The 13,574-nt window shown below is 51.6% G+C and overlaps 1 protein-coding gene across 1 annotated transcript in view; it reads left to right on the top strand.

Annotated features, from left to right (window-relative positions):
* Positions 1 to 13,574, top strand: part of Hdac4 (histone deacetylase 4) — a 219,734-nt gene that overhangs the window by 121,460 nt on the left and 84,700 nt on the right. Inside the window, exon 3 of the mRNA XM_013024290.1 lies at positions 1,878 to 2,122. Within this exon, the coding sequence (XP_012879744.1) occupies positions 1,878 to 2,122 (245 nt within the window). The remainder of the gene's footprint in view (positions 1 to 1,877; positions 2,123 to 13,574) is intronic.

Genomic DNA, 13,574 nt, shown 5'->3' with positions numbered 1-13,574 from the left:
ACGTGTGTGTGTCGGGGTGCTCACTACCATCCTTCCTTCTTCTCAAGTACTCATAAATCGAGTCATCCGGCCTGCTGCTGGGTGAGAAAGCACGAGTGCCATAGATTCAGAGGAAGCAGGGGGAGCATCCCCAGAGCCGGCCAGGCGGGGAGCCCACGGCGGGCACTGGGGCCTGCCAGGCTCTCCTGACAGCCTTTGGGTTGCTTCTTCTTGGCCAGAAAAGTGGCCCAGGACAGATGCCCCTCAGTCCTAGCCATTCCCTGCTCTGTAGTCTCCTTAGCCCGGCCCCAGGGAGCTCCGAAGGGTGGTAGGCCAGGTCGGAAGCCAGGGATGACGAGCACCCACGTATGTTTTGTGTCAAGGAAGCTGAGCTCCCTTCAGGCCCCACCGCCCCCAGCTCAGGCCCCATCCTGAACTTCGCCCAGGGAGCCTTGCTCTGAAACATGATGACCCCTTCTAATGGCAGATTCCAAGCTGTAGAGAGTTCACGGTTACACTGCCTACAGCTTTCCCAACCTTGCCTGACTCGCACAAAGAGGATGGGAGGTGTGCTCCACACACCTCAACTAATAGAGCACCAGTTGTGAGTGGAAAAGGGGAACAAGAGCACAAGTCCTCAAGTTCAAGCCCTGCATGTGCAAAAAAGACAAACTATACAAATAAACAACACAGAAATGAGGTGAGTCCTCAGACCGGGGCCTCCAGCTAGTTGAGGACTTACTGCCTGGCAGGACCACACAAGTGGTGTGGTCTGAGACTACTTATGAGCTGCTTTATTGGAATTGGTGGGCTTTGGGGTTGTGGGGTGGGTGCAGGGAACTGGGGATGGCTGGGTCTCTGTCTGAGGCAGAGGCCATTTAGCTTCTGGGACTAGAAGCCCTGTGCGCTGGGCCAGGTCCTGGGCGTGCAGCAGCCATACTCGGCCAGCCACCTGGCATATAAGGTGCTGACAAGTGGGACCAGGAGTTGGGCCTCTCATTGGCTTTATTTTTTCTGAGCCTCTTCTGGTGGGCAAGCCCGCCACCTTCATTGGCCCTGGATTCAGCTTGTTGGTGGATAAAGAAAAGCAGGGGGAGGGGGGCGGTCTGTAGGGAAGGACTGCCCGAGAGCACGCCTGTTGACAATGTCATGTGGGGTGCTGGGGTGCTGATCTTTTAGAGTCATCTTTCCTCTGCATTATTTTTCTGGCCTGAATTTGGAATTGATTCGTGAGCAACAGGATTGATTCAGCTTGTGCTGTTAATCAAAATCACCTGTGGCCTTCCCTCACCGGTCCATGAGCACGGCGTCGGTCGCCGCGGGGAATGTGCTCCACAGAGCCAGGCACAGTGCATTGGCTGTGGGTAAACATGTTTTCCAAGAGAGCACTCATTTGCCATGGAAACAGGCTCTCGCTCAAGCCTCTATCTGAACTACTTGGGGGCACACACTGTTCTTGGGGCTCACACATGGCTGCAGTGGCTTCATTAGGGAAAACGAAGAAGAAAAGAACAGGCAATTTGCCCATCCAAGGGCTGGCACTTGGTGCTCTCCTTGCCTAACTGGAGGCCTTTTTTGTACTTTCCCTTTATTGACGTCACAACATGATGTCAGGTGGCCTTGGGGCCTATAATGGAGCCCTTGGCAAGGAGGGCTTCCATTCTGGGCTGGGAGCGGAAAAGCTTGCTACGTGTCTCCTGACCTGACCTGACCTTTTAACATCTTCGTACTTGTACGATGAGAGCCCTAGGGACCCCTAGGTCTTTGTTTTGAGCCTCTTGGTCTAGGGGTCGAAGCGTGGCATTGGGAAGAGGCACAGGTGCTGTTGCCGGTAGGGGTCTGGGGGTGCTGGCCTGGCCACTGCCTTGGCCTGCTCTCACGCTGTGTTCTTTCTGCAGTGGATGTGGCCACAGCACTGCCTCTGCAAGTAGCCCCCACAGCGGTGCCCATGGACCTGCGCCTGGACCGCCCGTTCCCGCTGCCCGTGGCGGAGCCGGCGCTGCGGGAGCAGCAGCTGCAGCAGGAGCTCCTGGCCCTGAAGCAGAAGCAGCAGATCCAGCGGCAGATCCTCATCGCCGAGTTCCAGCGGCAGCACGAGCAGCTCTCACGGCAGCACGAAGCCCAGCTGCACGAGCACATCAAGGTGAGAGGCCAGGCGGGCTCAGGCAAGTCTGCTTCCTTCCCTCACGGGGCCAGAAGACGCCACTTTACCAGGTGCTCTCTGGGAGACCCCTGCTTCCTTCTGCCTCAGAGTCTGTCTTCCGTGGGGCACAAGCCCTCTGCACTACAGGTTCATCCCTGAGAAGCTGGTGCAAGGGACCCCACCCGCCAGTCTTTCTATGCCAAACACACTCACGTGCTTTGTGGAGGACGCAGGGTGTGGTGGCTCACAAGACTCTCCTAAAATACACTAAGAGTAGCAAGACTGCCAGCAGGAAGACACACTAAACTAGTGCCAGTCACCCCAGGGGGGTCCCGCCTTGTTTTCTTCTTTGGACTTTGCTCAGTTTTTTCCATTGACGTTTAATAACTGGCAAAAGATAATGTTTTCTTTTAATTTAAGATTAATAAGAAAACTTCTCACAAAGACCTCTGTCTACAGATGTTCAATATGATCCCAGATTTGAAAACTGAACAAATTGGAAAAGGAACACGAATGATTGATATCCAGGGAATCACTCTTGAGATTCAGTTTTGTGATTATTTTGTGAGGTTGGCAAGCTGTTAAGCCTGCGATCGTGATCTTGCTCACTGTGGTAAAGCTGTGCAGGGCAGCGCTGTTACACTTGTGTAGATAATTGCAAATTGTGTAGTAGTCACATTAGACAAGAAAGCCCCCCCCCCCACCAGGTTGTAGCAGTTACCCCTTAACGGTATCAGCAGCAAACACACAGTTTCTGTGGTTCAGGAACCACTGTGGTCCTGATTGGCTGTAGGCATTGTGGAGGGTATGGCCAGGCACCCTGAAGTTGTAACCATTGTTGGTCAGGGGGGTCATGTCTGAGGGACCAGCTGGACCATGGCTGGAGGGTGGTACCCAGAAGCCTTACGTCCTCATCCAGGTGTTTGTCCATGGCCTGGTAGTACCTTTCCCAGAGCACAGGACTGAGTTGGGGGCCAGACAGAGCATCTCGAGGGCCTCACCTAAGTATGGCGCACCACCTTGGCACGTTCCTCCGGGCACCTCAGCAGCCTCATGCATTGTGGGAAGTCTTGGAGAAGGGATTCTGCCTGGGTGGCGTGGCAGGCGGTCTCTTGCTCAGAGCCATTCCCCAAGTCAGGGAGCCCACTCGAGCCCAGCCTGCCTGGAAAATGGGCCCAGCAGCAGCTCCCCGAGAGGGCACCTCGAGAGGCTTGTCCCCAGCCTCAGTCCTAATGAGGTGAGATCTGGGAAGCTTCATCCTGGTCTCTGAGTGCTGCATTGGAGGCCGGGCGTTCGGCGTTTCACTGTCTTGGGGGTAACCGTCTCTGCTCACACTGCCCGGTACTCTTCGTCTGGAGGGGCTGCTGAGGGCTCCACATGCCCCAGACCTGCTAGTTGGTGGAGTGAGTCCATGTCAGGCCTGGGCCTGCTGGCGAGGGCTTTGCTCTGCTGGTAACTGCCCAGTACTCCGTGCTGCAACAGCCCAGACCCATGTCCACTGGGAGCACTGGTGTCCAGGACTGGGTATTTCAGACTGGCCTCTGACAGTTGGTGGTGAAGTCTTTCCAGGTAATGCCCACCTGCCCTCATTGTGCTGGCCTTTCTGCAGCTGACTGAGAAGGGACTCAAGACTGTCTGAGGCACTTCTTGAGCACCAGCTTCACAGTTCTTAGATCTCTCATGTCCTGCATATGGCTAGCCCTCACAGAGCTTACGTGACTCATCCCAGATGTCTTGTGACCTGGGGCCACGACAGGCCCTTCTCATCCTCTCACTTTAAACACGAGGAGGAAGACCACCTCGCAGGGATCACAGGCCGGTAGCACGTTCCTGTCCTCTCAGAGGTCCTGCTCTGTGCTGCCACCTGCAGGTGGCTGACTGCACTGCAGCACTAGGTGGACCTGTAGAGCCTGGAGCTTCCTACTGTCATTTTGAGAATCCAGCTAGAGTAGCAGGTTCCACAGTCAGCTCCAGGCCTCTCTCTGGGGATCTGGCTTTGTGGGCTAGGTCAGCTCTCCCAGGGACCTGCCTGACCTGGTGCAGGCATCTAGTGTTGCGCGAGGGCTGGCCCACGCCCTCTACGCCCCCACAGTGCTGAAAAACCCCCTCTCATGATGAGGCTGACTAGTTTGGAAGGGCACCATGTGAGTGCACATGGGCTCCTGCAGACCCGTCGGGAGCCTGGCTGTGGACAGGCTGAAGGGGCTACCTGCTCAGTGCTCTTCTCCCTGGGTGTTCCCGCCCGTATCTACGCCTGGCTCGGTTGTGCACACCACCAGAGCCTGAACCTCAGGCTCTGGCCTTGTGGTGCAGAGCAGTAGCAAATGAACTGTGTCCAGTCCAGCTGGACACCTTTCCAAGGAAGGGAGTGGGAGACTGAGACTCAGAAATGCACACAGTTTGAGGCCAGCCTCAGCAGGAAAGGTTCATGAAGCCCCTTGCCGGTCCGTGGCTTGGGGTGGAGGCAGTGGCATGTCTGGCATCCAAGCCGTGTGGAAGCAGGGGTGAGCCAGGCCAACCTGGGTGAAAGGTCTCTGAGACCCCAGCTCCAGGAGCGGGACTAGATGCTCCCCAGACAGCATGAGAAGCCTGAAGTGGGCTGATTGTGGCTCAGGTGTGTTCCCAGATGAAAAGCAAGACTCAACCTAAAACGACCAGTGAAAAGCAGGGCTGGAGATGTGCTTCAAGTGATCGAGTATCAGCCTCTAACCACAGTAGCACAAAGGACCTGCCTCCACGCCCCGGGCTGTAGTTCCCCCACAGTGCGGGTCTGGAGAGGCCTGAGAGTCCATTCCTGGCTAAGCAGCTGACACTGGACTGGTATCAACAGACCCTCTGAGACACGGGGGCTCCCAGACCTTCCAGTGGAACCAGTTCAGGGGGCTGGGTTCCAGGAAGCACTGAGAGCTCTAGGTTACATTTCATTCAAGGTTTTAATTGTTTTATTTTTTCATCAAAATGGAGATCATAAAAGCCTTTAAACTACATCATTGTATCATTACATTAGCAGGCTTTTGTTTTGATGATTTAAAGTCTCTTCCTGCAGTCATATTGTTAACGGCATTTGGCAGTGGTGTTTGTCAGACAGATTTCTTGAACATACAATCTAATTAGTGTCATTAAATCATCAGTGAATTTGAATAGAATTTTATAATTGGAATGGGAGTAGTTTTAAAAATATAACTTAAATTGCTAATTTTGGGTAAATCAAGGCTTGGTAAGAATTTTAAATGCTCAGTGCTCAGGATTAAGCTTGAACTTGAAATAGCTCCTGTGCTGTCCATATCAACCTCAGCTCTGCAGTCCTGACTCCCCTCCACCCTCCACAATCAGTTCCAAGTATGTGTATCTAGAGGAATTGTGAGGCTGTTATATGCTAGGTAGATTGGCTTGCTGTATTACTGAAGAAGCATAGATTCTTGATGTTTACAGTTGAAAAACAGTGCAGATGAGTAGTAGCACAGCCCTGCCCCTCCTCTGCTCCTCAAGAGCCCCAGGCCTGGAACTGGTTTGAGGCAGGTAGCCAGCCTTAGCTTTGCCCTTCCACGGGGACTGATGCAGCATTTTTCTCCTCACCCTGGTCCTTGTGATGTGTACACACTGCTCTTCTGTAGCCTCTGTGTGCTTTACTTCACCTGGCCTTGTGGCTGAAGAACTGAGTGTCACATCGCTATTACTATTCCATACAGCTGAGCCCTGCAGCACAGAGGTCGACGACCTTTCTCAGCCACTCTTGGTTTCCTAGAGTTCCCAAATTTCCCCTTTCCATTCACTGATCCCTTCCATATACTGCTGTTGACACAAACGGAGTACCACAACTCAAGGTACCTGTGGCAGCCTGAAGTGAGTGACCAGCTGTCTGTGACAGAGAGAAGAAAAAGGGAACAGGCAGCCATTGGGACACAAGATATTCCTGCCAGAGCAGACCACAGATGTATGTATCCCGAAAGGCTCAGGCAGGGGCATCTCAGAAAGCATCTGAGTGGCTTTGTAACACAGGGCCTGTTGGCAGGGCTGGTGCTAAGCCGGCCCCTCCGTGGATGGTGCTGTTAGCCAAGTGTGCTTGGACAGGGGCTAATCTGTGTCCCTCCCTAAGCCTGAGCCAGGTGCTCACCTGGACACCACGGGTCCTTGATACTCCTTGTGCACAGTACAGGCCTCTTCTGTTCCTCGTCTTTTCTGCACTTCCCTGGTTGCTCGTGTGGACAACCGTATTTCCATATCCTGAGTGGCTATTTGTAGTTTTTCTACTAATTTCATTTTTTCATCTATACAGAGGCACTTCTTATGAATAAGAGTATTATTTGAACTATTATATGTTGTTCTTTGGATGTTTCATTGCAAAATAGTTATCTACTTGTCTTGCCCTTATTCACAAGTGAAAATGTTCTTTTTTGGTAGACTAAAAACAGCACCTCTGCCTCCGGCTGAGGGTGTACATGTTTGCCTCTGTGTCCGGCTTGCAGTGTTCTTGTGTGAGCACCTGCAGCTTTGATGGAAGCCTGTGGATCGGCCTTGCTTCTCTCTTCTTCCCTCATGGTGGTCCTAAGCTTGCCCACTTCTCCTTCCAAATGTGCCAGACCATTCCAAAGTTTCCAAAGTTGGTCTAGAAATGTGTTAGAATAGCCATGATAATAACCACTAGTGAGTTTCTAGTTTAGGAACATGATTTTCCATCCTTAGTGGACACCTTGTTTTAATTTTCTCTTATAATGCTTAAAGGTTTTAGATTTAAGTATTAGGCACTTTATATTTTTGCTTCTACAGTTAGTATATTTGTCTCTTCAGTCTTGCCTTCTCAGTTACTATCAGCATATAGACAAGCTCTGGGTGTTACGATTTTATTTGCTTACTACCAATATATAGAATTTTTTTACTAGTCCTAATAATTTTTAATGGATTATTTCATGTTTTCCTTGTTGATAATGCGACTTACAAATGATAACTGTGTCCTTTAAACTAAAGCATCCAGAACAATGTCAAGATCTTGGCAAATTTTGTCTCTGCTGGAGTTAGATGTCTAGATGTCATGTGGGCTGCCATAGCACATGGCTGAGTCTGTGGGGTCCTGACTCAGACACTGCTCTCCTCCCTGCCAGAAGGAGACCTGGGGAAGGCCAGACTATTAGAGGTCACTTCATTTTATCATAGTTCATTCATAAAACCACTATGATGACACCAGGACATGTGAAGAACACAGTGAATAAAAACGTGTCAGAGCCTAATCCTAATTGTGTAAATCTATGACTGTAAGCACAACTTAACTAATGTAAGACTACATGAATATATTTCAAACTAAACAGCTTTCCTGGCTGTTAGCATACATTTCTTTGTGTAATTAGCAATTATCATTAGATTTAGATTTGCTGAACAGCTGTTGATAATGTGGGTTGGTGGTAAATGACAAAGGATTTGGGTGCTGGAGGCTGTAGGCCATGGCATTGTACCGAAGATAAGATGTCCATGTCTAGCTGGTGGGCCATCCTACCCACACAGCTGTTCACCAGGGCCTCTGGGTACAAATACAGAGGAGGACCAGCGCTGTGGCACTCGGCTGCAGCTGCTCTTGCCATGGCCAGCCTCGCTATGTGCCCTCGGGACCCAAATTTTGTGTTTAGGTATTTGATCCATTTTTTGCATTCACATGCAACTCAAAAGAATATAAATCAGGAGCACCATATCTTTGTATGCCAGTGGCTCACATCTGTAATTCTGGCACCCACCTTTCCAGCTAGCTGGAGACTGAGATCTGGAGGATTGTTTCCACGTCAACCTAAGCAAAAATAGTTCATGTAACTCCATCTCAGTGGAAGGAGCTGGGTGTGGTGGTGCACACCTATTCTCTGCTGTGGTGGGAAGCCTAAAACAGATTTGTGGTCAGGTGCAGGCCCAGGCAGGAAGGAAGAGCCTGTCTCAAAATCCGGCCTAGCAAGTCTGAGCCCTGAGTTTAAACCCCCAGTATTGCCCCAAAAACCCTTACGTTATATGTGTTAAGTAATATCATTCAGGTGACAAAATGAAATGACTCCATGTACTTCTCTGATGCTTACAGTGTTCAGGATAACGAATGTGGGCCAGTCTGTCTTTAAATTTTAAACATGGCTTTTGTTGAATCAAATGATGGTTGAGTGCTTCGTTTAAGGAGCGGCCGTTGTCTTGCATGTGTGGTAAGATGGGCTGTTGTGCTGGGGTAGGAGCTGCATGTAACAATACCACTTCTCCTACACTAACTGGGGTGGGGTGGAGTGGTCAGCCCAGCCTTCACAAGCCTCGTCATGACGCAAGGATGTCCTTCCTGTTCTCCTACGTGGAGTAGTTGGGCCTCAGTGCCTCACTGCTTGCTTGTGGCTATCTAGGGATCTGTGCTTCCGAGATCTTGTCTCTCTTGCACCTCTGCGTCAGTGCCTCTCGGCGGGGGTTGGGGGACGACCAGTATCCCATGTGCGCTGGCTGGGGCTAGACAAGCTGTGTTGCGTTGGCCGGAGCAGGAAAGGTCTGTTGCACATCCTTAGGCAGGCTTGGCCCACCAGCATTTCCACAGCAGGCATTTGTATGGCAAGACACGTACCACCTTGTGGCTTCCGTGCGCGGCTGTGTGGGGCCCTGACCAACATCTTTCTCCCCTGTACTGGTGGACTGCTGGCTCAGCGGTTGCTTTTGTCAATTTGGGGTCATTACTTGTGGACATTCGCTGTGGTGAAGGTGTCATAAAGCATGCAGGTTGTGCTTCCAGGGGTTCGAGGCTCCTATCCTGACTGATCGCTGGGGTCCTGCTAGGATGTGGGAACCTGGAATTCCTGCACTAAATTCTGTGGCTCAGCACTCAGTCTGAAGCGCTCTGGCCCTGGCCTCTGCAGCAACCCAGCAAATGTGGGGGTCAGGCCCCAGACGGTCCCACCCCTGTTACACTGGGGCCTCCTGCAGATGCCTCCTGCTCACAGTTCAGACCAGCATCACCAGCCCTGGAATAAGTTCTGTCCTCACTGCTTCTCAGCATCGCTTCACAAAATATTCTGTTATGTTTTACAGCACCTTCCAAACCACTCCTTACACAGGGCTAGGTCCTGCTCCTTCCCCTCCCCCTGGCAGTGTCTTGCCAGTCTAACAGGTGGGAAATAAAGTGGTTCACTCAGGATACTAATTCACATGTGCTTTTTAAAAATCTGGTGTGAGTGTGTGAGTGAGTGAGTGAGTGAGTGAGTGAGTGAGTGAGTGAGTGTGTGTGTGTGTGTGTGTGAGTGAGAGAGAGAGAGAGAGCACATGTTACTGAGTGTCCCAAGGACTAGTTGATGAACAGTATGACTCTTCCTTCCCTGCTCTGTGGCTGTGGCATGGCCGTGCACTCTCAGATGGCTCAGGAGGCGCGGCCCCAGCTGTCCCCAGAGGCAGCTATGTTCTCTCTCTCTCACCCGCCCCAGTTGGCTCAGGAGGCTTGTCCTAGGCTAGTCACCAGAGGCAGCTATTAGTGAGCAGTGGGACCCACTTGGGCTCCTCTCTACACCTGGCACCTGGGGAGGCCATGTGGTGGCTGCCTGCAGTTGCTTGTGCACCTGCTGCATCTCCCCAGAGCAGAGCAGAGTTAGGCTGGTCGGTCCTGCGCTTTGGTTCTCCGGGGCTCCACCCGCTGCCTACACACAGCCGTCCTGGCTAGGTCTTGACTCTGGCCCCTGATAACACCAGGCTTCCTGCTTCCTGCAGAGTTCTGTGCTCCTCTTCCCTGGGGCCACAGTGTTTGCAGAGGTGACAGTGTGGACATGCAGTGCTCTTCAAAGACCCTATCTTGGCTGTGTTAAGAGAAAACAGGCAACTTCACTCAGTCCCAGCCTGCTGGAGCCGTAGGTGCCCAGCTTTCCAGGGCCTGGAGGGGATGTGGGGAATGTAGACTCCAGGAGGATGCAGCTCTGCGGTGAAACTTGGAGGAGAAGCTTGAGGCCCTTGGCGAAGGGTGGGCAAGGCCTGGGCCAACCAGACACCCCAGAAGTGCAGACTGTCATGCTCCTCTAGGCCCTGTCTCCTGTCCTTGTCATCCGCCCCCCCCCCCCATTACCTTGGCCTCTGCACTGGGACTATCACCGAGGCCTGGCTTGTGTCTGCCTGGCCTGAGGCCCAGTGCTAGGGATTCTTGCCAGACTTCCCTGTGGTAGAGCTCAGTTTTGAGGGTGCTCTTACGGCGTGTCCAGGTTTTGGGGGAACATTGCATGGCACTCCGATGGGAGCTGAGTGACGGCTGTGCTGAGAAGGAGGGTGGAAGAATGACCCCCAGGCCCTGCGACGAGGGAGCCTTTGGTTCTGAGTGACCCCTTTGATCCATTGAATAAATAAAGAAGGAGATGGTCCCATTTCGAGGACCCAGTGGTCTATAGAAATCCTGTCTAGTTAGCGGGTTCCACCAGCCAGCAGCTTCCTCCTGGGCCAAAGATGACTCCTTGCTTATTTTCCCCTCGTTTTAGACATTGTAGCTGTCAAATGAAGATAATTGGCCTGCCCTGTGCTTAGTGAGATGACACCATGACAGCCCTAAGCATTTCTCAAAGTTAGAAAACAGCATATTATGAGTTGTGTGGCTAGTGCCCAGTGCCCAAGGGCCGTGGACTCACCACTGTAGATGCCTGCTGTCTGTCTCCTCTCTTCCCCTAGATTTTAGATTTCCTGCATTTTTCAGGAGTGCACCTGACACCTGCCTGTGTAACACAGAAAAGTAGGTAGCCAGCAGCCTGGGCCAGGCACGGGGCCCTCTGTGGGTGGGAGGCCTTGAGGACGAAGGGGCTTGGTGCCAAAGCTGCACCCCGCTGCCCACCTTCAGCTTGAGCAGGGCCCCTGGTGACAGAAGTGTGCGTGGATCATTAGCAGACACAACTCCATATGGGCATGTGTCGTGCAATGGTGGAGTGGGGGGCTGAGCCAGGCCCAGAGGGACTGAAGCACCACTGCCCCTCCCTGTCCAGCCTACACCCATGGTTCCCATCCCCTTGTGGCAAACTGCATCCTCTTCCTCAGCCCTGTTCTTAGGTGCACTAGGCACAGCATCTCTCCTGTGCAAGGCTCCTGCTGGGAGACCAAGGAGAACAGGGACAGAAGCGCAAAGTCACAGATGTCTCTGTTCTGGGAGGGAGGGAGCAAGGTGCCTGTGGGAGGGGCTGAGAGGAAAGGAATGTGTATAGGGGGCCTGAGTGGTGGCATAAGTCGGTTCTGCTGGCTACTTCATGGTTCATACAGATCCAATCACAGAGTATTGGTTAAGCCCAATTAATGTAAGAAAGACGGAAAGATGGTCATAGTTGTTTTCTGTTTTCATTGTGCAACTAACCTAGAAGTAATGACGCATGAGGGATTGTTCATGTTATTTTCACATTTGCTGCCATGTATAATCAGGGAAACACCCTTGTCTGTTTTGAGATACCCACACCAATATTGGGATCCAGGGGTGCGTGCGTGCGTGCGTGCGTGCTTGTGTGTGAAAGAGAGAGAGAGAGGATGGAGTCCTTGAAGGATGTCTTGGAACACTTGCAGGCACATCTGGCTCCAGCAATGGATGCTGCACTCAAATGCATGTCCCTTTGGTGCCTGCCCCAGGAAGTGTGTGAGGGCCCTGGGTCCAGAGGACATGACTTGCAAATGGATTTGGCACTGTTTGGCAGAATCTGGGCCAGGGAGGCTGGTATCTGAACAGCGCTGTGACATTCCTGATCTGAATTGGTGTGAACGTATTCCATCATACCTGAGATCTCCTCTAATGGTTGGCTGGCAGGAGTTCCAGTTCACCTGTGAGCTCAGTCAGTCCTTTCTCCTGCTGGGCAGTGGGAGGGCATCTGTTCCCAACTACTCGCCTTTATGCATGCAGGCTTTTCTTCTGATTTGCTTTTGCTTTTATTCAATATCTTTGTGCTAGATTCTATTGCTGGAGTCAAAAAGCTAAATTCTAGGGATCTAATGTGTGATTCAAAGCTCTGCCTTGGCTTTACAATAACGGATGTTAAAATCTGGTAAGAATAATAAAATCTCTTTCTGGTTATGATTTTCTTTTGTTTTCTTAGGAAAACTGGGCTGTAATCATCTTTTTGATTGCTCATTATTGTCTACTATATTCTGTGAGAGCTCGTGCCTCAGCAGTCCTCTCTTCCCACAGAACAGAACAGAATTCTTGGTGTTGCACGTGATAGTCTGGTGTTTGGTGCAGGTAACTGCGGGTTTTGGCTAGCATAAGTTGGCTCTGTTTAGATGGTCTTGGCTCTGTATCTCAATGACACCCACTTATCACCCACTGCTCAGGGCAGCACAGAGCTTGCCTGGAGGGCAGACTGAGGGAAATCTTAGTAAGGCCAAGTTCACCAAGCCCACCTCACTCTTCAAGAGCTGGGAGTACCGAGAGTCACCACCGGAATTGTGTCCTGGCAGCTCTGCACTAAGACGCGGAGTCTGCCTTATCCTTCCACCCTCGGCCTCGGGACTGTGACCTGCAGGACATCCCGCCTGTGACTGAGAATAGGCCCCACGGTTGACGTGGGCCATTCCAGTAAAACTCCTTGGTCTTTTTCTGGAGCTGTGTCCTTGAAATTCAGGTCTGTGTCGCTATTCATTATCCCTGTGATGCTTCCTGTAATTCTCCACTTCTCCTCTGAGCTCTCGCTCCAAAGTGAATCCCGTGAGATTGTGTTCCTGAACCCCATTTCCATATCAGGCAGCTCCTAAGCTGGAGGAAGGGGAGTCCGCAGGTGTACCAGCAATAGTTTGGGGCCTACTGATTAAGAGGAGAGGAAACAACTTAAAGTATCATTGTGCCAGACACTGGCAGCTCATACCGCTATTCTTAGCTACTCAGGGAAGGATTTGGAGCATCGTGGTTTAAGGCCAGCTAGGGTAGAAATTCAGAGACCTCATCTCAACCAGTGGCTTGGGGTCATGTCATGCATCTGTCATGTTAGCTACTTAGGAGGCTGGGCTTGCAAGGAGGATCATGATTCTAGGCTATCCTGGACAGAAGGGTTTGCAAGGCCTCATCTCAATAGAAGGGAAGTATACCTAGGAAGATCACAGTCCAAGCCCACCCAGACAAAAAAGTGAGAAACCAGAGCAAAAGAGCTAGAGTTTGGCTCATGTTAAAGCACCTGCTAGTTAGCCCAAGGCCCTGCACTCAAATCCCAGTATGCCCTGTCTTCTATTTGTATATGTGTGTATGCATGTACCCACACAATTATGTTTGTTCTGAGGTGAAAAAACACCAGGAAGCCCTCTAAACAGTGCCTTCATGAAGGGGAGTGATGCCAGGTGGATTCAAGCTGATGGAGGTAACCTGACACACCTGCTGGACGTGCACACACGCACCAGCTCTGCCACACCTGCTACACAAGAGCACACACAGATGTCTGCTCTGCTACACCTGTTACACATGAGCACACACAGATGTCTGCTCTGACACCTGCTACACATGAGCACACACAGATGTCTGCTCTGA

The sequence above is a fragment of the Dipodomys ordii genome, unplaced genomic scaffold (genome assembly GCF_000151885.1).
Source record: "Dipodomys ordii isolate 6190 unplaced genomic scaffold, Dord_2.0 Scaffold1, whole genome shotgun sequence".
NCBI classification, from domain to species: Eukaryota; Metazoa; Chordata; class Mammalia; order Rodentia; family Heteromyidae; genus Dipodomys; species Dipodomys ordii.
This window is presented reverse-complemented; position numbering and strand designations above follow the sequence as displayed.